The sequence below is a fragment of the Vanacampus margaritifer genome, chromosome 9, assembly GCF_051991255.1.
Source record: "Vanacampus margaritifer isolate UIUO_Vmar chromosome 9, RoL_Vmar_1.0, whole genome shotgun sequence".
Classification (NCBI taxonomy): Eukaryota; Metazoa; Chordata; class Actinopteri; order Syngnathiformes; family Syngnathidae; genus Vanacampus; species Vanacampus margaritifer.
The window spans coordinates 11842232-11865121 of record NC_135440.1 but is presented as its reverse complement, the minus strand read 5'-3'; the positions used below and the strand labels follow the sequence as shown (position 1 = coordinate 11865121).

The 22890-nt window shown below is 36.9% G+C and overlaps 2 protein-coding genes across 8 annotated transcripts in view; one reads left to right on the top strand and one right to left on the bottom strand.

Moving 5' to 3' along the window:
• Window positions 1-14909, top strand: part of LOC144057609 (growth factor receptor-bound protein 10-like) — a 75227-nt gene extending 60318 nt beyond the window's left edge. For 5 of the 7 annotated variants that reach the window (XM_077575389.1, XM_077575390.1, XM_077575388.1 and 2 more), the window contains 11 exons: window positions 600-715; window positions 2032-2106; window positions 4082-4219; window positions 4431-4541; window positions 4802-4900; window positions 6450-6527; window positions 6650-6766; window positions 9775-9841; window positions 9917-10004; window positions 10088-10181; window positions 11851-14909. In XM_077575389.1, coding sequence (XP_077431515.1) covers window positions 600-715; window positions 2032-2106; window positions 4082-4219; window positions 4431-4541; window positions 4802-4900; window positions 6450-6527; window positions 6650-6766; window positions 9775-9841; window positions 9917-10004; window positions 10088-10181; window positions 11851-11997 — 1130 coding nt within the window. In that variant the 3' untranslated portion in view covers window positions 11998-14909. The remainder of the gene's footprint in view (window positions 1-599; window positions 716-2031; window positions 2107-4081; window positions 4220-4430; window positions 4542-4801; window positions 4901-6449; window positions 6528-6649; window positions 6767-9774; window positions 9842-9916; window positions 10005-10087; window positions 10182-11850) is intronic. The other 2 variants (XM_077575391.1, XM_077575393.1) reach the window with 2 other exon arrangements.
• Window positions 14910-16327: 1418 nt separating this feature from the next.
• cndp1 (carnosine dipeptidase 1) lies at window positions 16328-22356 on the bottom strand. The gene is made up of 12 exons (XM_077576610.1): window positions 22228-22356; window positions 22018-22128; window positions 21206-21349; window positions 20590-20752; window positions 20384-20472; window positions 19111-19308; window positions 18947-19031; window positions 18104-18264; window positions 17862-18026; window positions 17624-17765; window positions 16855-17002; window positions 16328-16621 (listed from the first exon to the last, which is right to left on the bottom strand). The coding sequence occupies exons 2-12, from the start codon at window positions 22126-22128 to the stop codon at window positions 16543-16545; spliced, it is 1485 nt and encodes a 494-aa protein (XP_077432736.1). The 5' UTR covers window positions 22228-22356; the 3' UTR covers window positions 16328-16542.
• Window positions 22357-22890: the final 534 nt, after the last annotated feature.

Genomic DNA, 22890 nt, shown 5'->3' with positions numbered 1-22890 from the left:
GTCCGCCATGTGCTCATTAAATACTAATGTTAGCCAAAAACGTCCACTCTGTCAGCAAATTCACATATGTTGCTGTTTGCATGTTCATTGTCTGCTTGTGATTAAGTTAGTGGAAGAGGGGGAGTGTGGGGAGCTGACCTATATGCATTTCTAATAGCAAAACATCCACTGAATGCATTTAATATGTAGTTATACATTAAATGCTAACATTAGCTAAAAACGTCCACCCTGTCAGCAAGCTCCCATGTTTTGCCGTTTGCATTTGCATTGCCTGCTTGCAGTTAAAAATGTGTGGGGATCTGGTTAACCATATGCATTTCTAATCTACTGAATGCAATTTTTAATGAAAAATGTGGGATTTAAAAAAAAAAAATCATTTCGGGTGAAATGGGTAATTCTCAAAGGCACCTTATGTTGATATTGACTCAAATGGTTAAACGTAAATATATTTATCAAGTTTCCACATGTACACCAAGTTTAATTTACATTTTCACAGGTTTTTCCATTTGTGTGTTTATGTGTAATACAATACCTCCGCCAAGCAAAAAAAGCAGAGGTTATGTAAAATGTAATGTGAAGTTATTTCTGCTACCCCTTAGAGCGCTGTCTAGAGGACCATGAGTTGGTGGTTCAGGTCCAGGCTTCCATGAGCAGTGACGGTAGATTCCTCTTTAGGAAGAACTATGCCAAATATGAATTCTTCAGAACTCCTCTGGTAATTACGCCGTTTTACAACTTCTTCACATGCCATGTCTGTCTCAACCTCTTGTTGAAATAACAGCTCATTATGTTCTTGACATCATCTTAAAGCGAATGAGACATATTTTGGGTGAATGTGTTCTTCTTGCCTCAGGGATGAGATGGAAGAGTGTGTTTTCAAAGTCACTTCATTGTATACAATTGACAAATATTACACAGGGTTTTTGCAGGTCATTAACTCATTCACTCCCAGCCTTTTTCACTGTAGCGACTATTTTACTGGATTTTGAAAAGTCCACAGAATATTGTGTTCTGTTGCTATAAAAATATGGAGCCTACCAAAAGAAAGATGAGTCTCCTCTTTCATCAGGAAAAAAAAGTTTGTATCTTTTTCCGTTTTGCAGCTATTAGCATTAGAATATAGCTAAGTTGAATCATCGTTCACAAATCTGTTTAAAACAGGGGGGAAAAGAGCTTTTTGCAATATGGCCCTGATTGATTTCTTATACTATGCTGCCACCTGCTTGTCATTTTTGTAATAACTGCCATTGCTTCAAGCGTTCTCTTCAGTTCAAAGGCTGCATCAAAGCCTTCTGTATGCTCTACCATTAAAAAAAAAAACATTTTAAATACGCTTTTGGGACCATGGTAATATTTAAAATAGAACGTATTTATACGTTTTTTGATAGCAAATGAGTTAAAAAGCATTAAGTCATTCTCTAAAATCAAGGCCTTAAATGGCTTTAAGGAGCATTAAATATAATGTCAAGAGGCATTCAAATTTTAAATGCAATTGTTGTTCACGCTTTATTTTACATACAACGTTGTGCAAAGGAAGTCACTATAACACAATTTAGCAACAATAAATGTGATTAAAAATATATATATATGCTTTTGAAGGAGCTGGTGACTAGTCGAGTTGTTTCATGTTCCAAATACAAATTGCTCTGCATTTGAAAAGAAAAATGTACTGTTCTTGTGACCAACATCCAACATGAAAGACTAATGCCACCTAGTGGCAGGATAATTAACTTGAAACAAATCTATGACTCAATGTTTCACACTGCTTTTAACGACAACCATAACTACGTATGAATTCCTTACTATAAACTGATTGTGTCAATGAACTAAAAGATACAACCATATTTGTATTTGGTAACCATATTTGTCCACTTTTATGTTAATTACCAAGAGTATGAAAAACTTGAAAAATATATTTAATTGTACTTTTAGAATAGGTATAATGTGCGATTAATTTACAATTACGTAATTAGGTCTTTCTTTTGTCTATTTTATTCACTTTACAACTTTGTTGATTCTCTCTCTTCCCAGACATTTTTCCCAGAGCACATGATTGCTTGGTGCCAGGAAGCCAATCGTCCGATCCCACCATCACAGCTCCTACAGGTCGGTATATAATGTCAACCCTCGTTTTCCCTCACATTTGAGCTTACCTGCAAGTCAGCATCGCACACTGTGAAATCAAATCGGCATACCTCACCTTTGACCCTGAGACAGTGTGTCTCGTCAGCGCCCGCAGTAATAACTACTGTTAATCCTCTGTTGACACATGACTGTATCGGCACACGCAACGCGGGCCCCACATGTGTGACAGCTGGAACCAGGCAGTCAAAAATAGTGTGTGTGTGTGTTTGCACTGAGCACACTCATACGTGGCTCACGCTGCTTGCATTAACGCAAGGCCACGACAGGAAAGATAAGTCAAGGAAAAAGGACAAAAGACGACGTTTTGGAAAGCGTTGTCGTAATGGACGAAGGCAGTCCCGCTTTTTCCTGTGTGGTTTAATGGAGCTGTCAGAGTCCCAACCGCAAATGGAAACCATCCGTTCATCCACGCCACTCACAAAAAGCTTCTAAGTCATCTGCTCATCATATAGACGCTCTGCTCTGCTACGCTCCATGAAGACGGCTCAATAAAAGACAGCCCATGTGGTGAACTGAACCAGAGTTGTCAGGAATCCTCAACATCGTTCCAGTGGAGGCTTTCCGAGCTCAAGCAGGTGTTTGTAATATTCGCCAAGACTCACTACGTGTCAACATAGCGATGCTATGAAGTGCTTTCGGTTTCTTTTCTTTTTTTAAATAAAAATCACATGTTAAAGGTGCACTTTTAAAAATTCAATTGTTGGAATTTTCTGAAGCGTTGGCAGATGTGCTTTAAATTTTGAAGAGGCTTCTGGAACCATTTGCCTTCCAGCACCACTCGGCGAAGTACAAATCAGCTCATGTTATTTTTGGGGAAAATAACAAACTGAATATTTTCAAGAAATTTGTTGCTGATGGATTAGTTCGGACGCTAACTCCCATCTCTCTCGCTCTCTCTCTTTCTCGCTTTTTCTATAGATATAATAAAAACAGCAGAGGCCCCAAAATTTAACCCTGTGGAACCCCATACGTTATGTTGTACATGTGAATTCACATTGCACATACAGTATTTGTCCGACCACTTTCTTTTTTTGCTCGACAATAGTTAGTATGAAGAGATTACAATTAGAGCTGTCAAAATTAATAAACTCTACAAGTAATCGATTAACAAATTCATCGACAACTATTTTAACTGATTCACTCCCAGCCATTTTCACTGAAGCAACTCCCTTCACTCCCGGCTGTTTTACTGGACTTTGACTGTTTTTGCAAGGCCCACAGAATATTGTGTTCTATTGCTATAAAAACATAGAATCTACCAAAAGAAAGATTAGAGTCTTTTCTTTCATCAGGAAAAAAAAGTATCTGTTTCCGTTTTGCAGCAATTAGCATTAGAATATAGCTAAAGTTTCATCATTATTCACAAATCTGTTTACATTTGTGGGGAAAACAACTTGTTGCAACATGGCCCTGGTTGATCTCTTATACTCAGCTGCCACCTGCTGGCCGTTTTTGTAATAACTACCATTGCTTCAATCCTTCTCTTCAGTTCAGAGGATGCATCAAACCCTTCTGTATGCTTTAGCATTAAAAAAAAACAACAACATATAAATACGTTTTTGGGACACCGGTAATATTTAAAATAGAACGTGTATATATACGTTTTTGGGAGCAAATGAGTTAATAATCGAGTAATCGTTTGAAGCCATTTTTCTATTTAAAATTGTCCAAATCCTCAACAGTAATTGTTCACTGATTTCTGTAGTCCTTTATGAAATCAGACCGATTAATTTCTGTGTTTAATCAAAATAAGACATTGGCCAATTCTGTTTTTACTTCGGAAAACAATGATCGAACCGGTAACATCGAACAACAAATCACTATACGAATACGAAGTGCAAAAATTAAAATGAATGCGATTAGTCGATTAATGGATTGTGATTGGATAGTGACAGCACTAATTACAACAATAACAGTCTGTTTGCTCTCCTTTCAGAACTTTCTAGCAAGCAGTAGTTGTCCTGAGATTCAGGGCTATCTGTATGTAAAGGAGGTGGGCCGAAAGTCGTGGAAGAAAGTTTACATGTTCCTCCGGCGCTCAGGACTTTACTGTTCTACTAAAGGAACCTCAAAGGTGACGCAAATATCTTTGACTGTTCTTACTCCTTTTTGATGTTGTCTGTTTCACTGAAGAATGCGTGTTCTTGCTGTTGTTAAAACAGAGTCGATTATTTTGACTGCTAATAATGATGCAAAGCACATTTTTGTGTCTGCGCCGATCCGTGTGTAACTGAAGGCGGTTTCTGCCTATCGTCATCTGACAAGAGAATTATTTGTGCCTTCAGGAGCCCAGACATCTCCATTTACTGGCAGACCTTGAAGACAGTAACATCTTCACTGTCATCACGGGCAAAAAGCAGCACGCCGCACCCACAGACTACGAGTTCTGTATCAAGGTGAGTGTCAGATAACAGAGGGGAGCTGGAGTGAAATATTATGAGCGCAGGAACCATTCACCTCCGCTTGAACTCTCCTTCGCTGCCATGCATACATTTATAAGATTCTGCTGCACGTGACTCTTCATCTTCAAAATGCTTTTTAATTGCTTTTATACCACATCATACGAACAACAGATTTTACTGGGCTCTGTTTGTCTCGTGATTTTTTTTAATTTATTTTTTTAACTACTGTTCTAAATCTGTGTGTTCTTCTACAGCCCAATAAATGCAGAGGAGAGTTAAAGGATTTACGGATTCTGTGTGCTGAAGATGAACAAGGCAGGACATGTTGGATGACCGCCTTTAGATTGTTTAAGGTACAAGTGTGTGTGTGTGTTTGTGTGTGTGTGAAGGGGGGATTATTAGGGCATATATTAGCAGGCCAAACCACACATGCACTTAATAATTTCAAATGTATTTTATTTCATATTTTCTATGTAGCAGAGTTTTCAGCTTTGGACCAAAAACCTCCTCGTTAGGTTGTGATTTACTTAACTAATTTGCTCCCCATTTTTTTTTTAAATATGTTCTTGTGTAAATACTACCAATGTCCCAAAAACTTATTTATGTGTTTGTTTGTTTTTTTATGCTAGAGCATACAAAAGTCTTTGATGCAGCCTCTGAACTGAAGAAAACAGTTGAAGCAATGGTAGTTATTACAAAAACGGCCAGCAGGTGGCAGCAGAGTATAAGTATAAGAGATCAACCAGGGCCATGTTGCAAAAAACTATTTTTCTCCACTGTTTTAAACAAATTTGTGAATAATGGTGTAGCTTAGCTATATTCTAATGACAATTGCTGTAAAACGGAAACAGATACAAATGTACTTTTTATCCTGATGAAAGAAGAGACTCTAATCTTTTTTTTTTGGTAGGTTCCATGTTTTGATAGCAATAGAACACAATATATTGTGGGCCTTGCAAAATCAGTCAAAATCCAGTAAGACAGCCGGGAGCAAAGGGGGTTGCCTCAGTGAAAATGGCTGGGAGTGAATGAGTTCATTTAAAAAAAAAAAAAAAAAAAAAAAAAAGTAAATCGATTTTTCATTTATAACCCTAACCTGCACCAAAAATCCTGCTAGACATTAATCATACAAAGAAATGTGTTTAATTAAGCATATTTATTCAGCAGCTTTTCAGATAAGTGTTGGTGGTTGTTTTTTTGTTTTTTTTCAAATCTTAAACAATAGACATCTTTGCTTTAAATTACAGGTCTTCATTCATTATGTCTTAAAAAGTCAAATGTAAACTTAGACAGCTCTATAGTTTTCAACAGTAAAAAAAAAAGGTTTCTAAAATAACTCAAATGTAAAGTTTCACATTTCAGTTATTTTCATTTATCCCAGGGTCAACTGCATCTCAATTAAAAATGACTGAAAATGTAAATATTTTTCCTGAAGTTAACTATTTTAAATGTGGCCGGAAGATCCAAAAAGAGAAAAAAGGCCTGATTCCAGTAATCGTCAAAATGCCAAATAAGAATATATAAATATAAATAATATTACACTGATTGATTGTTAATTTCCCTTGTCAATTGCCCATTTCACTTGACAGTCATGGTGACTAAAAAAAATGGTGACTTTCATTTTAAGAAAGCTAATAAAATGCAGTCCATAGAAAGTCTTGACGTAGAAATAAGCATGCACGCGTTGGATTACTTGAATTCTATAACTCAGTAGAAAGAAAAAATGTAAACGATGTGAAAGAAAGAAATGATTCCATTTTGTCTCGCTTATGATGAAAAGTGAGAAAAGGTACTGTTAGAGGATCAGCTGTTGAGCGCAGACTGACAGATATGTCCACCGACATCTCCCCTCCTAAACGTGCACTCATCAAGAAGGACGACTGCCTTTTCTTGTCTTCACAGTACGGGATTTTATTGTACCAGAATCACAAGATTCCCCAGCAAAGAAAAACCCTGCTTTCACACTTCTCAGCACCCGTGGTACGTTGACCTCACCGCACAAGCATCTCAATGTGACATCCGCAAACTCTTAAGACCTAATAGCATGACCTTGACATCCCGACGCATCATTTTGACGTTTGTTTTCCTTCCGTCACCTTCAGCGGAGTGTGTCGGAGAACTCTCTGGTGGCCATGGATTTTTCCGGAACGATAGGCCGCGTCATCGACAACCCTGTGGAAGCTCAGAGCGCCGCCATGGAGGAGGGACATGCGTGGAGGGTGAGTCGCAAACGACGTCCTCGCAACATTGGAAAGATCCTACATCAAATTGCAAATGTTGGATAACACTTTGTAGTTCAACCAGATGAAAATTGCGTGGGAATGCAGGAAGCTGAATGCTTATGGAGGAAATTGACAAATTAATGATGTGAACATTTTTAATTGTAGTTAAATGACAAATGAATTCAAATTTAATCATTTCAGAGAAATTATATTCCACTTCCTGATCTGACAGTCAGTTGGTATCAAACCATCGAATGTACTCAAATGTGGTCCAAGCAGGGTTTGAACCCAGGTTCTCCGCGGTGTGATGGGAGGTAATTGCTTTAACTCTTTGACTGCCAGACGTTTTCAGAAAAGGGATGCCGTGGGTGCCAGCCGATTTAAGCATTTTTGACTGATCTTTCAAGGTCTACAGAAAATTATGTGTTTGGACTATGGAAACACACATACTACCAAATGAAAGATTGGACTCTCATCTTTCATCAGAAAAAAAAGTTTGTTTCTACCTTATTCCGTTTTTCAGTAATCAACAATAGAAAATGGTTAGTTTCACCTCTGTTTTGAAAAAATAACGTCTTTTAACGTCTTTGGCACTCCTCCATAGGATTTTACTAAACGTTATTTAACGTTTTTGGCAGTCAAAGAGCACTGACCTAACTTCGGGTTCCAATTTTCAGCCCTCTGTCTGCGGATGTGATGTCATGTGCGTGTTGTGTACGTGAAGAAGGGAAAGTGCAGTTTCATTTTCTGGCCACTGGTGGCAGTAGTGATTCGAAATTCAATTTTCTGCGTTCAGTAGCTTAAATAGACCTCTATGTGGGCACACCATTACCGGTATTTGCACGAAGCACATCAAGCCGGTACTCGATTTCTTGCCATGTTCACTGTAGGATAGCCTCAACATCAATATCTGAAACACAACATTTTAATGTGAATAAAAACTTTAATAAACACTGATAAAATAATGCAATAAAATGAAAAAGGCACAAATGTAAAGAAAAACCTATGTATCTGAATGTAGAATAAAAAAAAAATGTACTTGTTTTTTTATTATTATTCAGAATGTTTTAGTTTTCAAGTTTAAAGAGTGTTCTTTTAGTTTTGCTGGAACTCTATATTTATATCTTTATTTATATCTTTATATATAATATATCACTTGAAAAAAACTGCCGCTGTTTTCTTAACTCTATCACTCCCATCTTTTTTCACTGAAGCAATCCCCTTCGCTCCCACCTGTTTTACTGGATTTTGACTGATTATTAGGCCCACAGAATATTGTGTTCTATTGCTATAAAAAACATAAAACCTACCAAAAGAAAGATTAGAGTCTCTTCTTTCATCAGGAAAAAAATATTTAATATATTTCTATCTGTTTTCATTTTGCAGCAATTAGAATTTGTGCTGTGAAAGTTAAAGTGTTAACTAATTAATTAATCATGTATTAACGCTAGATTAATCACGCTATTAATATTATCCTTTAGCTTGACAGTGGATGGCTATGTTAAAGTTAGCATAGGTTATGTTTGAGCTATACTAATATAAATATATATATACTGTATATAAACATAAAGCCATGCATCAAAGTAAAGCATTTAATAAATGTTTGCATATGACATTCAGAATATTTGTTCATGTCAATATTGGGGAATTTTTTCCTCCATTTTTAATTATGCAAGTCATTAACTAATTAGAAAAAGAAGATGAGCGTGTGTAGTGGATTAAAAAAAGTTGAAGACGTCCTCATAACATTAAATTAACACAAAAGGTGCTTTTCATGTTTGGTGTGAAAAAAATGTTGATTTTAAAAAAAAAACTTTTTAATTAAGCGATTAATTGTGATTAATCAAAATTCTAAGATGTGATTAATTATTCACAAATCTGTTTAATGCACCTGGGAAAAGAGCTTTTTTTTCCCAACATGGCCCTGGTTGATCTCTTATACTCTGATGCCACCTGCTAGCCGTTTTTGTAATGACTACCATTGCTCTAGCATTAAAAAAAACATAAAAATAAATATGATTTTGGGACCACGGCAATATTCAAAATAAAACGTTTTTATACGTATTGGGAAGCCAATGAGTTCAGATGAAACCCAGGGGCAGCAGATACAATGAAAACAGCAGAGGCCCCAGAATTTAACCCTGTGGAACACCATACGTTCTGTTATGCGTATGAATTCCTATTGCACATATCCATTGTTAGATTACCTGTTTTTGTAATCTTTTGCGTGTTCAAATAAATCAGAGTTGAGATCTCGTGAAGAGGGTCCTTGCAAGGTTTTTTAATCAGAAGCTTCTGATGACACAAAGGAATTTCACCAAGCCATGTTTCTATCCAAATGTATGTCGTCTCTCTCAGACACGGGACTTTTATTAGAAAACGCCTCTCCCCTCCTCCCAAGTACAAAAATCTGATTACTTTCTCCCAGTATACTAGCTCGTCCTTGAACTTTCAAAAACCGGATTTCTGACGAACAGAAACTAGACTTTTTAGATAAATAAAAGAAATTTATTAACTTTCCCATTTCTGGGAAAAGAGAACATAACAAAGAGGACAAAAGCATTACTCATCAAGCTATATTGAGTTAACATAGTTATTATATCTACAGCTTCACAACTATAACTAAATTCAAAAGAGGTAAAATATAAGATGAAATAGTAAAATGTTAACACCATCCGACCACTTTCTTTTTTTCTTCTTTTTTTTTTTTTTTGCTCAACGTAGTTAAAAATAGTGTGAAGGGATTGTAATAATAAAGAAAGCATAAGCACACCTAAAGCAGGGTGTACAATCACCAATCATATGAGTCAGGTGTGTGACTTGACCTTCACCTTTAACAAAAAACGCCTGGTAAAATGGAAGCCCCAAAAAAAATCTGTAATCCTAATTCGAGTTTTCTGATCAAAGGTGTGTTTTATGTTTCTTCCCATTTGGTGTGCAGCAGTTGTTTCCACTGAATCATAACGAATCCTTTTGTTTTTATTTGTATGTGACATCTGACTCAGAAGAGGAATCACCGAATGAACGTCTTAGGCTCCCACAGTCCATTGCATCACTCTTCGCTCAACTCGGGTAAGAAATGCAAAACTCGCACGCACAACAATGCACGTTCAATGTTTTTATTGGAATGACAAATATTGTCTTCAGTCATCCACATAGCCCAGCTGTGGTTCCACGGCAGAATAACCCGAGAAGAATCCCATCGCATCATCCACCAACAGGGTCAAGTCGACGGGTAATTTCACGAAAATCATCATTTCCACTTTCCGCGCTCAAACTATGAAGCTGAACATCTGTCTGTCCGTCTGTTATTTCCAGCTTGTTTCTGCTCCGAGTCAGCCAGAGCAACCCCAAGGCTTTTGTGCTCACGTTGTGCCATCACCAGAAAATCAAACATTTCCAGATACTACCGGTAGGCATTCGTGCATTTTTCAACATGTTGAAGATCTGTGCTGACATTCAATTGCTCCCTCAAGTGGCTCTCAGCGGAATAACGGTTATAAATGTTGGATTCCAAAGCCATGGAAAGAGAATGGCATATTATGTCAACCAAACTACGTGAGCCAAACAAGTATTGTTAGTTTTAAACGAATGCACAAAAATACGCATTTAGCACATTTTACATTTATTAATGTGGCTCCAAAAATATTTTGTAAATACTGTATATTATTCCTTGTAATGGAACAACGCTGAAGAAATTACATAAGGTCAATGTCAGTCGGCATATGGACATTGATGTCTATACCGTTGGCAACAAAAGTGAGTAGACAACACAGTGAAAATGTCTCAATTGGCCCAATTAGCTGGTTAGCAATCTTCTTCTCTTCTATGTCTCCTTAACTCATTCACTGCCATTAACGGCTATAGACGTCAAACTATTTCTATTAGTTTACTTCTTCTTTTTTTTTTCACTTTTGTCAACAAGAGTATAAAAACCTAGAATTTTTTATTGTTCATTTAGAACAGATATCAAATTTGCGATTAATCGTGAACTCATGAAATGACTTACGATTAAAAAATGTAATCGCCTGACGCCCCTGATTTTTAATAATCTTTTCTTTTTTTTATAAATCGCGACAGGCGATTAAAAATATATATTGTAATTAATTGCATGACTTCAATAGTTAACTCACAAATAATCACAAATGTTATATCTGTTCTAATTGTACAATATTTTTTTCTAAGTTTTTATACTATTGAAAAGTTAAACTAATAGAAATAGTTCAAATGAATGTTTGACGTCTATAAACGTCAATGGCAGTGAATGAGTTAATGGAGAGCAAAAGAAAGTCACAAGATGTCACATTGAACTTCAAGTGACCAGTGTGAGAGTGTGACGGCAATCAAACTAAATTTAGCATAATTCTCCCCAGTCACATCTGAAAGCTTGTAGCACTGAGTCACATGACACCAAGTGGAAAAATGGCTAATTGGGCCTAATGTGGACAATTTCACTTAGGGGTGTACTCACTTTTGTTGTCAGTAAATACACAGTACATACAAGTAGTTCAATGTTAACAAGAGTAACCTAGATTTTTTTTGTGGAAATACAAATATAGAATGTGTGATTAATCATGAGTTAACTATTGAAGTAATGTGATTAATTGCCATTAAAAAATGTAATCGCCTGACGTGACTGAAAGATTATAAAAAATTCGGGGTGTCAGGCGCTAATTTTTTTTATCGTAATTAATCGCATGACTTCACTAGTTAACTCACAATTAATCACAAATTTTACATCTGTACAATAAAAAAATATAGGTTTTCATACTCTTGTTAACAAAAGTAGAAAAACATTTAAACTAATAGTTCAAATGAATTTTTGACATCTAGAGCCGTCAATGGCAGTAAATGAGTTAATGTTGAAATTAAAAACAAAATAATTTGAAACATAAAGTAGGGATGTTCGTTTTTTTTTTGGGACCAATACGGGCTTTATCGGCCTTCAGACTTGTAAAAAGGCCGATGCCGATAATCGGTCTCTCCCTACATACAAGCGATGCGCAACTGACTACCTTCCATTCACATGTCATCAGATCACACATAAGATAATAATGCCAGTTTAACGTTTGCCTCCACAGTGTGAAGAGGACGGCCAAGTCTTCTTCAGCCTTGACGATGGTGCCACCAAATTCACCGACCTGATCCAGTTGGTGGAGTTCTATCAGCTCAACAGAGGAGTGCTGCCTTGTAAACTCAAACACCCGTGCACCGTTGTGGCCTTATGACACCGCCCATCATCTGACACACAACCCCACCCCTTCCCTTTCACTTGACCTGACTCTGCCCAAAGCAGAGCGAATGTTAATATTGGTTGATTCTTCTAAGAAGTTTGTGAATTGACTGGTGTTTTATTGCTGTTTTTTTTGTTGTTTTTTTTTTTTTGTTTTTTTTGTTGTTGTTGATGCAAGTCCGCCAGATACTGCTGATTTATTGGATTCATTTTGGGGTGCGTTTGAATGTTACCGAATTGCACGCCGAGTCGAGAGGATGAACACGAACACTGCCATTTGCGTGGATGCTTCTTTTTTTTTTTGCAAAAACTGGTCGTCGTTAAGCTGGGGACTCGGGTCACCCTCCCAAGATTTGGAATCTCGCAGCTCAAGTGAAGGCCGTCGCCCTCTTGTGGACCATCAACATGACAATGAAGCCACTCCCGTGTAGACCACTCGACGAGCTCTGACAACTGGAGTCTGCTTGGAACTTCTCTTGGCTTGTTGTCACACCATGCTGTGTTGATTGTCTCCTTTTGTTTTGCACTCATCCAACTGGGAGTGACCTTTGAGGGTGCTGGACTTCTCCGCTGTTGGCATTATTTTTAACTGTGAGATGCTGTCACTGCCCTCTGCTGTCAGAGGCGTGTAAAGACAAGACTAAACAGCATAGCAGCAAGAACAGAAAGAAAGTGTTTTTGGTTGTTGTTGTTTTTTGTATTATTAATATTATTATTATTTTTATATATATATAATTTTGAGGAGGTGGTCTGAAGGTGGTTCATGAGCACTCTTGAAATGTTGATTATTTTTTTAATTGGCCGACAATACAGAATATGTTTTGTCCTTCCTCATTCATTTGCAAAGAGTTTTCATTTTTCAACACATCTTTTTATAATAGTCTTAACAGTCTGAATGTTTGACTCTTCGCATTTTTGTCCTGTTCCGACATTTTCTGAAGAAATAAAATGCAAATAATTAACGTGTAAGCAAGCGTAGCGTTGTAGCATTGTGCCTCTTCAATGTTTAATATAGCAGTCAAGTTGTTTTTGCACATAAAAAAAACCCAACAACAATCAGATGGTTTTGTGGAAAACATCCTCCTCAATTGTGGACTGTCCTCTCTAAATTGATCTTAATTATTCTCTTTATCTTATGCGTGTTTTTTCTTCTGCCACAATTTTGCAGGTTGACTTTTGAGATACTTACTGTCTATAACAATGTTTAACAACCCTTGTGTTGCCCTAACTTCGATTCAGAACATATTCAAAAATCCATGTCTGAATACAGATAATTGACTTTTTGATGCACCAAAAGCCAGTGCGGGGTATATGCCACGGAGGAGGCGGGACTTCCGACTTCCGGGTATCCCACATCAGCGCTGTGCTTGCGACGTGTGGGCCGCGACCCGTTGCTTGCGTTTCCGCCCTTGTGCCCCTCGGTTGCCCGCTCCCGTGTTGGAACGCGGTCAAAACGGCGCTGATGTGTGAAACCCGGAAGTCGGAAGTCCGTGGCATCTATACCCCATAGAAATATGACATAAAAGTGGGGAATTGACAGTATCATGATTACTATTTTACCTCATTTTTGGCAGGTCTGTGTAAATGTAAAGGACAAAAAGATTAGGAATACATCTCAGTTCCAAGCAGCACTGTTAGTATCGATGTGTGACTAATAAGCATGCTGTGAAGAGAAATTTGGGACTGTTAAGATGTGAACATTTTTGTAGTTCACCTTCCGCCTTTGCTCACAAAATATGTGAGAGCTAATTCTATCAATTTGTATTTTAGTGAGTCTCAGCAGAACATGCATCAAACTCATACAGAGTGAAAATTTTCAGGTGTCAAACCCCCAAAAGCTATTTTTGGTTATTTGGCAAATATGTTATCAATTGGTGATGGAAGATTACAAATCAGTGCCTTTAGATAAAGTTGGGAATTTGTTTTTGTTTTATTTAATATTTCTTATTTAGAACTGACTCGTTACATTTGGCTGAATTTGATAATTTAACAAAATTCAAGTAGGATTGTAGGATTTTTTTTAATCATAATTATTATTCTGCTGGCATGTCTGCTTATTTTCAAACGTATCTTTCATAATCTCTGTTACAAACCATCCCATTGATTTTGATGCAAGCACCCTCCATTGCCACACAAGCGTTACTATTTTATTGTTTTATGTTGAGTGACTCTTTGTAGACGTTCAGGCTTCAAGTTGTGTTTACCTCTGTTTGCATTTGTCACAGGTAAAGCAACGTTTAACAGCCATTTTGATTTAGTCTTTAGGCTGTCCGAAAGTTTATTGAACAAATGATTTGCAGTATAGCCAGACTATGTTGACACCCTGCATGGTCACCGTTATCTAAAATGCAATGACGGATATTTGTTTTTTTATTTGTTCAGCAAATATATATGTATCTGGATGTGACTGATCTACTTGAATTTTTTTTCCTTAGCGCTGTTCTGTAGTTTTTTTGTTTTTTTTTTTCATTATCGTGCGAGATAATATAAAATGACTATTGTAATGACATAGCATCTATTGATATATATTTTTTGTTATGTATATTTTTTGGTTTGTTAGGATGGACTATTCAAAGAGAAAACCTACTTCAAGACATGAAGTTTTAAAGCACACTGGTATCCATAATGTTCATATTCATGTCATTCCAGTTGACGACAGGTGGAATGTTCATTCACAAAGCATCAAGAATTATGTTCTTTTAACCCATTAAATATATTCTTTTTTTGGATCTAAAGAAAGAAAATGTGTTCTATGTCAAGCTGCCTCAATTTGTTTTTCATGTCAGAAGATTCTAGAGCAGTGGTCACCAACTTTTTTTTTGAAAACTGAAAGCTACTTTTTAAATACTGATGAATGTAAGAGGCTACCAGTTTAATAAACACTTCTGAAATATTATTTACCGAGAACCTTCCTACAGAAGCGTATTGCATTCACTTGAAAAAAAAAAAACAACTCCTGTTTTTCTGACAAATTTTTTAGGGAGCTTTGGGTTTTTTGAGTATTTTATTTTAATTTTCTGTTTTTCTGAATATTATTTTCTGTTTTACTGAATATTTTTTTCTGTCAAAAAATATTCCGAAAAACAGGCTGAAAAAAAATATTTTAAAAATTATTCAGAAAAACAGGCTGAAAAAAAATATTCAAAAAAAAATGAAAAAAATATTCAAAAAAACAGTCTGAAAAAATTATTTAAAAAAAACAGGAAAAAAATATTCAAAAAAACAGGAAAAAATATTCAAAAAAACAGGATTTTTTAAAAAAAAAAAAAAGATTTTTTTTTAACAAAAAAAAAATATTCAGGAAAAACAGGCTGGAAAAAAAATATTCTGAAAAACATAGCTCGTGTTCCGTTTTTCTGAGTTATTTTATTTTTTTATCTCTGAACTCGTGACTTGCAGATTCACTAATAGCGGAAATGGACACTTTCCCGCATACCTCCATATGCAATAAGATGGTCATGTTTACTTTACTGGCTCTCAATAAAGGAATGAATGTGTATACTGGACACTGACATAAATATTTTCAATTATTTTATTGAAGTTGTAATATTTCCAGGAAACCATACTTTTATGCTGAGACTGAGAAGCATTTGAAAGCTAACTGTTTTTGATGCGAAATTGTTTTGCGATACACACGACGGCTGAGCCGAGAGCTCCTCCCAGACCAACTTGAAAAACTGTTTCAACTTGATACGTGAGGGCAGAAGATGAAAACAACCAACACAGGAACAACTATTCAGCAAAGAATAGAGAACAAGCAGAATATTCTGATCAAGATAAAAGCCTCTCTTGGATGACAAAAAGAATATGCTAGCTCCCAAGTCCCACGTAGTGGTACCGCTACAAACTAGCATAGCGCATTAGCATTTAGCACACAGATTCAAACCATGCGGAGCAAATGGAGATAAGTTCTTGCCACGGTTTGGCTTTAGTGCTTCTATGATTCCATTTACCCGCCATTTTGAGTAGCTAGCTGTGACTAAACCAAATTGTGGCAAGGTTTTTACTTCCTGGACCTCTGGTTGTTTTCGTCATCAGCAAGGCCTGGCTACAAGTGAGGGAAAACATTTTCTCTATTTGTTTGTCATCATAGGGGGCGTTCTGAGCTGTGCATTGCTGGCCCTTCTCCTTGGACCGCTTTGTGTTGGTTGACCTGACCAGCGGCCATAAAGCCCCGCAAATACTGGACCATCAGCGATACTCACAAGGTAACAAGCTCAAGGAGAGGAAGTAAATGAAGGGCTATTTAAATCCTCACAACATAATCCTCGGGTCCTGCTTTTTGACAGCATACGCTGTGGCTAATATTTTCTAAAACAATGAAATACAAAGAGTTTTTTGTGGTTTGATTTTATTAGACTCATCATTCCTCAAGGGAAATTTAATACACATTCTGCTACAAGAAACAATTTGAAAAGCTAACATGCTCAAAGGACAGAAATGTCCATCTAATTATTGATGTCAGCCATTAAAGTGTAAATGAAATTTTGTCTACTAACAATAACACAATTTATTGTTCAACTGAAGGCCAGGAAATGTCTTACACGCGGCTCTTCTCAATCTGTGACACTTCATACAGGTATGCAATAAATAACTTGGTCCCTTCGATATAGTTGTACCTGGGAAGAAAGGGAAAATAAGTGTTTTATTAAAATTCATCATGATCATCATTATTGTTTTTAATGAAGGTAATCATAATTAGTTGTGGGTTTACTGATATCAGTTACAATTTTTTTCTCAAGCTCTCATTATCAACAACCTTAAAGAAAATATGAAGCACTATCTCCTTACGAGTCATGTCAATGTCAAAAATAATTCAGAATATGTCATGTGATCAATGCTGGAGTCAAACCTGCTTATTTTCTCATTCTGCGAGTGCAGCCCGTCGTCAAAGCCACCGATGGGTAACATGATGATGCTTTTTCCCGTCACAGTCTGGAAGGTTTTGGCGATAGGGATGGTCCCGCCCTCACGGATCAAATCGGGAAACGTATTGAAAACTGCAAAAAAGATCATGTATAAGATGGGATAGAATTTTTTTATTTTTATTGCAGTACTCAATATACACATACACCTATGTTAATTATACATACTGTATTATACGGACAGTATTCTGATTTATCATGACGACCTGAACTTAAAGGCATTCATTTCGATTGATCCCACTTTCATATAAATGTAGGACATGTATATGTTTCTATGATTCTAAATATATATATATCTTGACAATAATATGGTATTCGGGTTTATATTACATTAATAGAATATGAGACAAGCAGCAAAATCCAGCCGTTTTTATCAATATCAGAAGGCGGCCATTTTGCCACTTTGTTGAGTGAAAATGACATCCCAGTTGCTCAGGTCACAACCAATCACAACTCAACTTCAGAAAACAGGTGAGCTGTGATTGGTCGTTGCCTGAGCCCTGAGCAGCTGTGATGTCATCTTCCGTCGACAGCAAGTGGCAAAATGGCCGCCACCTGAGATGGATCAATACAGCTGTATTTTGCTGCGTAACTCATATTCCACAAATGTCATAATAATCAGAATGTCATGTTTAGACTAGCAAGGGAGAAATGTTTAAAGTTGACTTCCCATTTAAGTAGCGAATAATAGAAAACCTCTCTTGACAGCTACTTTGCCGGCCTCATAAAGAAGATCTTGAGGATCAGCTATCCAAGGCCTTGCTCCAATCACCATTGTGACTTTTAATTTGTTGGGACTCTTCCTCTTGGCAAACATTGAATGCAGGTAATCTGTGACCTTAAATAAAGAATCAATAAGGAAATTGTTTCAAGAAATCATTGTAAGATGTTAATTACAATGGCATTTATTTTATATCTAACACAGCAGACTCACCTGTTTTTGGACCTCTGCGGGTTCCATATTAGGAACTTGTCTAATGGAGAATTTACCAGTAACCTTAGCTGGGATGACGGTTTTAGTGCCAGGGTCAGAGAATGCTCCCTCGATGCCATGGATGGAGACAGTTGGATAGCGCCACCTATGAGCCAACAAGTCCACCTACAGAGAACAAAGTTCTTGGCAAATTCATCTTGCTTGATACAATAATATGCAAAAATATTCAAATTTGTTGCCACCTTGTTACTGTACATGAGCTCACTGACACCAATTTTGCTTTTGTAGTTGTCAAGGTCAAACTGGATATCTTGCATCATTTTCCATTCTTCATCATAGAGGGGAGCTACAGCCTCATTGATCCCAGGAATCAAAATCTTGCCACTAGGGCTTATTAGAGTGTCTGCAGAGTGGAAGATGTGAATTTTATGGTTTTGCCTTCTAGAACACCACCATTTGCAATTAACAATACATTTACTATATATTAGGGGTGGGAATCTTTGAATGTATCACGATTCGATTCCGATTTTTGGGTCAGCGATTTGATTCAGAATCGATTTTCGGTTAAGAGCGATTTTTGATTCAAAATGATTTGATTGACAATGATTTTTGCTTCAATCTATAGATGTGCAAGGAATTGTAATGATCTACTCCAGTCTGACTCGCTAATGCTAATTAGCGCGCTACTCGCGGCACTTTTATCACTCAAAACAACGGCTCCACGCTGAAGAAAAAAAAACTTTTATTGGAATAACTTGATCGTGACTTTTTCCTTCTACTCTCTAATGTGGCTACAACTTAACAGTGTATTAGACCGCGTGGAACCACACTGCCCCTTAGTGGCCAAACAACATGAACAGTGCTCCAAATCATGGCACACACAGGCAAAGGCAAGACAATATAAAATAATTTAAATAAAATCAATTTTGGGACATTTAAAATCGATTCTGAATCGTACTAAATGAGAATCGATTTTTTTGGCACACCCCTATATATATATATATATATATATATATATATATATATATATATATATATATATATATATATATATATATATGAAGTAAATGATGCAACATACTCACCAAGAAGGCCAACGAGATCAGTCATGGGCTCTATTACGGTGCCTCCATAAACACCAGAATGTAAGTCCTGCTTAGGGCCGTCAACCTGCAAATGTAAAAGAGGTTAGAATTCGGCGTAGCTTTTTCGTTGTCGTTTGGCTCACGAATCCACGTGCTCATACAACCTCAGCAAAGAAATAGCAGTTGCCCCGCGTGCCGTAGGTCAGAGCTGGTTTCCTGCTGAGCCAGCCACAGTCAGAAATGATGATGTAATCCACGTCAGAGAAGAAAGTGTCTTTGTGTGACTGAATCATTGCATCCAGACCATTGGAGCCGGTTTCCTCCATGCCCTCAACGATGAATTTCACATTTACTGGTAATTCCTGGTAAGCAAAAATGAAAATAAATGTAAGATTAGAACTGATTTTGCATTTATGTTGATGACGGATTTTCCTGCCTACCTGAACCTGAACCTGAATATTTGAACCTGTATTCAGGCCAAACACTTAACCTTTTCTGTTTTAAAACGTCCCTGTTTTTCTAAAATCATAAAGACAATGAGGAATGCAAATATTACAGATACTCATATAGGCCCTGTTCTACCTTAATTCTCATCCAATTTCATCCACTTACCCGGGGTCGGGTCGTGGGGGCAGGGAAGCCCAGACCAACGTTATTTTAGTTAACTAAAACTAACGAAAAAAATAAAATTCAAAAAACAATTTCGTGAATGAAATAAAGTAAAAACGAAAATGCTTTTTTTTTTTTTTAAAACGAAAACTAACTAAACCGTACTATAATTATAGCAAAAGATATCCTTAGTTTTAGTCTTTGGTAATAAATTTAATGCTTGAGCCTTTGGGGATGATTTTAAATGTGATTTTAAGTACATTTATTTGGACATTAAGCACAATAAGGACATTTGAAAGTGTGTCACACAAAAGTGACTTCATCGAGCAGCAGCTAATAGAAAAGCACCTTCAGATGACGTCACTCCCATGGTGTGGTTTTTTTTTTTTTAATATCACGCACAAGTAATACACATTTTTTTAAACTAAAACTAATACTGTAACTAACTAAAATCAAGCATTAATGAAATAACTCAAACTAATAACAACAGAACCACCCTAAAAACAAATTAAAACTAACTACATTTAAAAATCAAACCGAAATAAAAACTAACTAAAATGAAAAATTCCAAAACTATAATAACCCTGGCCATATCTCTGAAGGAAAGCCTCGATACCCTGCGATGGAACTCATTTTGGCTTCTTGTTTCTATACCATGAAACCTGATGCTTCATGATATGCCGATTTGTCGTTTTCAGGGTAATCAACAGTGCAATGAGAAACGTCCTCTTTTGCAGACACTAAAAAGTTGGTCGTAGTTTGACCCCATCAACCTTTCAAAGGACGGCTAAATCAATATTGGTATTGATATTATGAACATTGTTACACCATATTAAGGGACTTGTAAGCCTCCACAGCATGAATCCAAGCTAAAACTGGAGCTTTGTTGTCGGATGCTCCTCTGCCATATAGATTACCTGGAAAAACAAAAAGACATAAATATATGAATTTATTTGTATAGTGTTTGTTGAATTATTATTATTTTTTTGTCTCTGTACATGATATATTGCAAAGAAAACATTCAAAGCTGTTACCATTGAGGTCAGTGAGGTTGAATGGATCAGTTGCCCAGCCATCCTCGAGTTTTGCTGGTTGGACATCTGTATGGCCGTAGATACACACGGTGTGCTTGTTGGAGTCATTCCCAAACTGAGCAGCCACAACTTTTGGCAACATCAAGATCTGTCCGCCAGGCAGCTGCAGATACAAACACACATACCATTTTAATTTGCAACATTTCAGGGCACCGTTGGGAGTTGGTGGTTAGCTTGTCAATCGGTAGGTTCTGGGTTTGAATCTCAGCCTCGGCTTATTTATTCTTCAAGGTGCTATAAAGTTTTCGGGACAACCTCGGGAGAGAAAAATCATGGAGGTGTGCCTGAACAGCAACTCTCTTTGACATCACTGTCATCTGATTGGTCAACAGAAGTGGGCGTTACCAAAGTGATGCGCATGCCCATTTCCTTGTTTTACGTCAGCAAGACAGAGCTGCTAACTGCCTCCAAGTCATAAAAACACATTATATACAGTGCAAGTGCACATACAGTATATTGTGTTTTACAACCATTACTTAACCATATTTACATTCCATATGTACCAATGGATAAAATAGTGAAGTTTTCTTGTTCTCAGTCTACACGTTTAACTAACCTCTTGATTACCAATGTCGATTAAATGGACGTTTCCTCCCATTTGCCGGAGCTTTTCTGCTGTCAAATCCATCATGTGATGTAAATCTGATCTCTTCAGGATGTTGCTGGAGTCACTTTCAACAGCTACCCATTCCCGCAGAGCCTAACATATATACAAGAAATAAATAATTAGAATCTCACACAGACAAAGCTATCAAATCCAACAGACACATTAACCTAATGATATATCATTTCTCAAGTCTTAGATTTGTAAACATCCATTCGTGCCTCTATGCTATGTATGTTATGTGAAACACACAATTATTTTGTTCAATACGGTTCAAGTCCAACCCTGTCAGTGGCAGTACACACACATGCAGGAATGAGTCATTCGATGATATTGTAACACGTAGTTTGCAAATGTGTATTTTTATTTACTTGCAATTGACTAATAATTTGTTTTGTGAATTGTTACTTTTGGTTTTGTATTTTAGTTTACATGCTGAAGGGTTTTGTGTACTGCGCATGTCATGAGCGCAAGAGAGAGAGAGAGAGGGGTGTAACCGAGCAAGCCGAAAGGAAGGAAAAGAGAGACGTGTTTGAATCCTGTCCTGCCGTGTTTGGTTTATTTAATTAGGAAGACGCCAGAAAACTTAATAAACTTAAACTATTTTGTAGCCAACCTTATACCCAGCCTCTGCAAAAAAAAAAAAAAAAATCTTAGGGTTACAATATTGTAGACGACACAAGCAATATATTTTTTTATAGGCTACTGTTACTTTTCACCAGGACTGTAAACTAAATGAAAAGAACATTAAAAAGATACTGTACCTCAACGTACTCTTCTTGATGACTGTCCACATAGTTCGCCAGTTCAGTGTACTGGAAACCATGAACACGTGAGGACAGCAGTAAGATCAAGAGTAGCCCTGGACGATCCATCTGATGGGATCATTGTAGTAACATATTTGATTACGTTTATTTTGATAATTAGATTAATTTAAAATCACACAGAAACACAATGCAGTATAGTATGCTCACCTTTGGGTATTTCTTAATGCCAAAATGAAATCGAGGACCGTTCTCAGCTTCTGTTCCGTTAGCTTTGCTTTTTATTGGGACATTTATATAGCTTACAAGTACCCCACCACCCTACCCAACCCCTCTCCCCACACACCTGATATAAAACTCAAGTGAAACATTTCCTGACAGCGCCAAGAAAGCTGACTAATTATTTTTCGGATCGACGAGCACAAGAGCAGAGGTTTACTCTATTGATCCCGCTACAAGAATTCACACCAGGGTTCAGCCGGAACAAAAAACAACATGATGGATTAGCACATTCCTGTTGTCTAACTTCCAAGCAGCTCACAGTGGTCTATATTTATTACCGGTATGAGAAGTTCAAAGCAAATTGCTTTTCCTTCCCTGTTGCTTGAGAGGCTTGAAGTCAGAAATGTAAAAAGTCACAGGAAAACATTGTCAGGAACATATTTATGCTTTAATGGGATGAAACTTGAAATGTGCGAGGATGCTGTCAGTCTTTTGCAATCTGTGCAGCCATTTCATATCTCCTTTTGTTCCCAGCGGTAACATGTAGGCTCTTTGTATATCTTAATTGCTTAATTGGGACACCTTTATGTGGATCCCATAGTTCCATTTTGTCCACCTTTAGATCTCTCATTTTAGACGTGATGTGGCGTA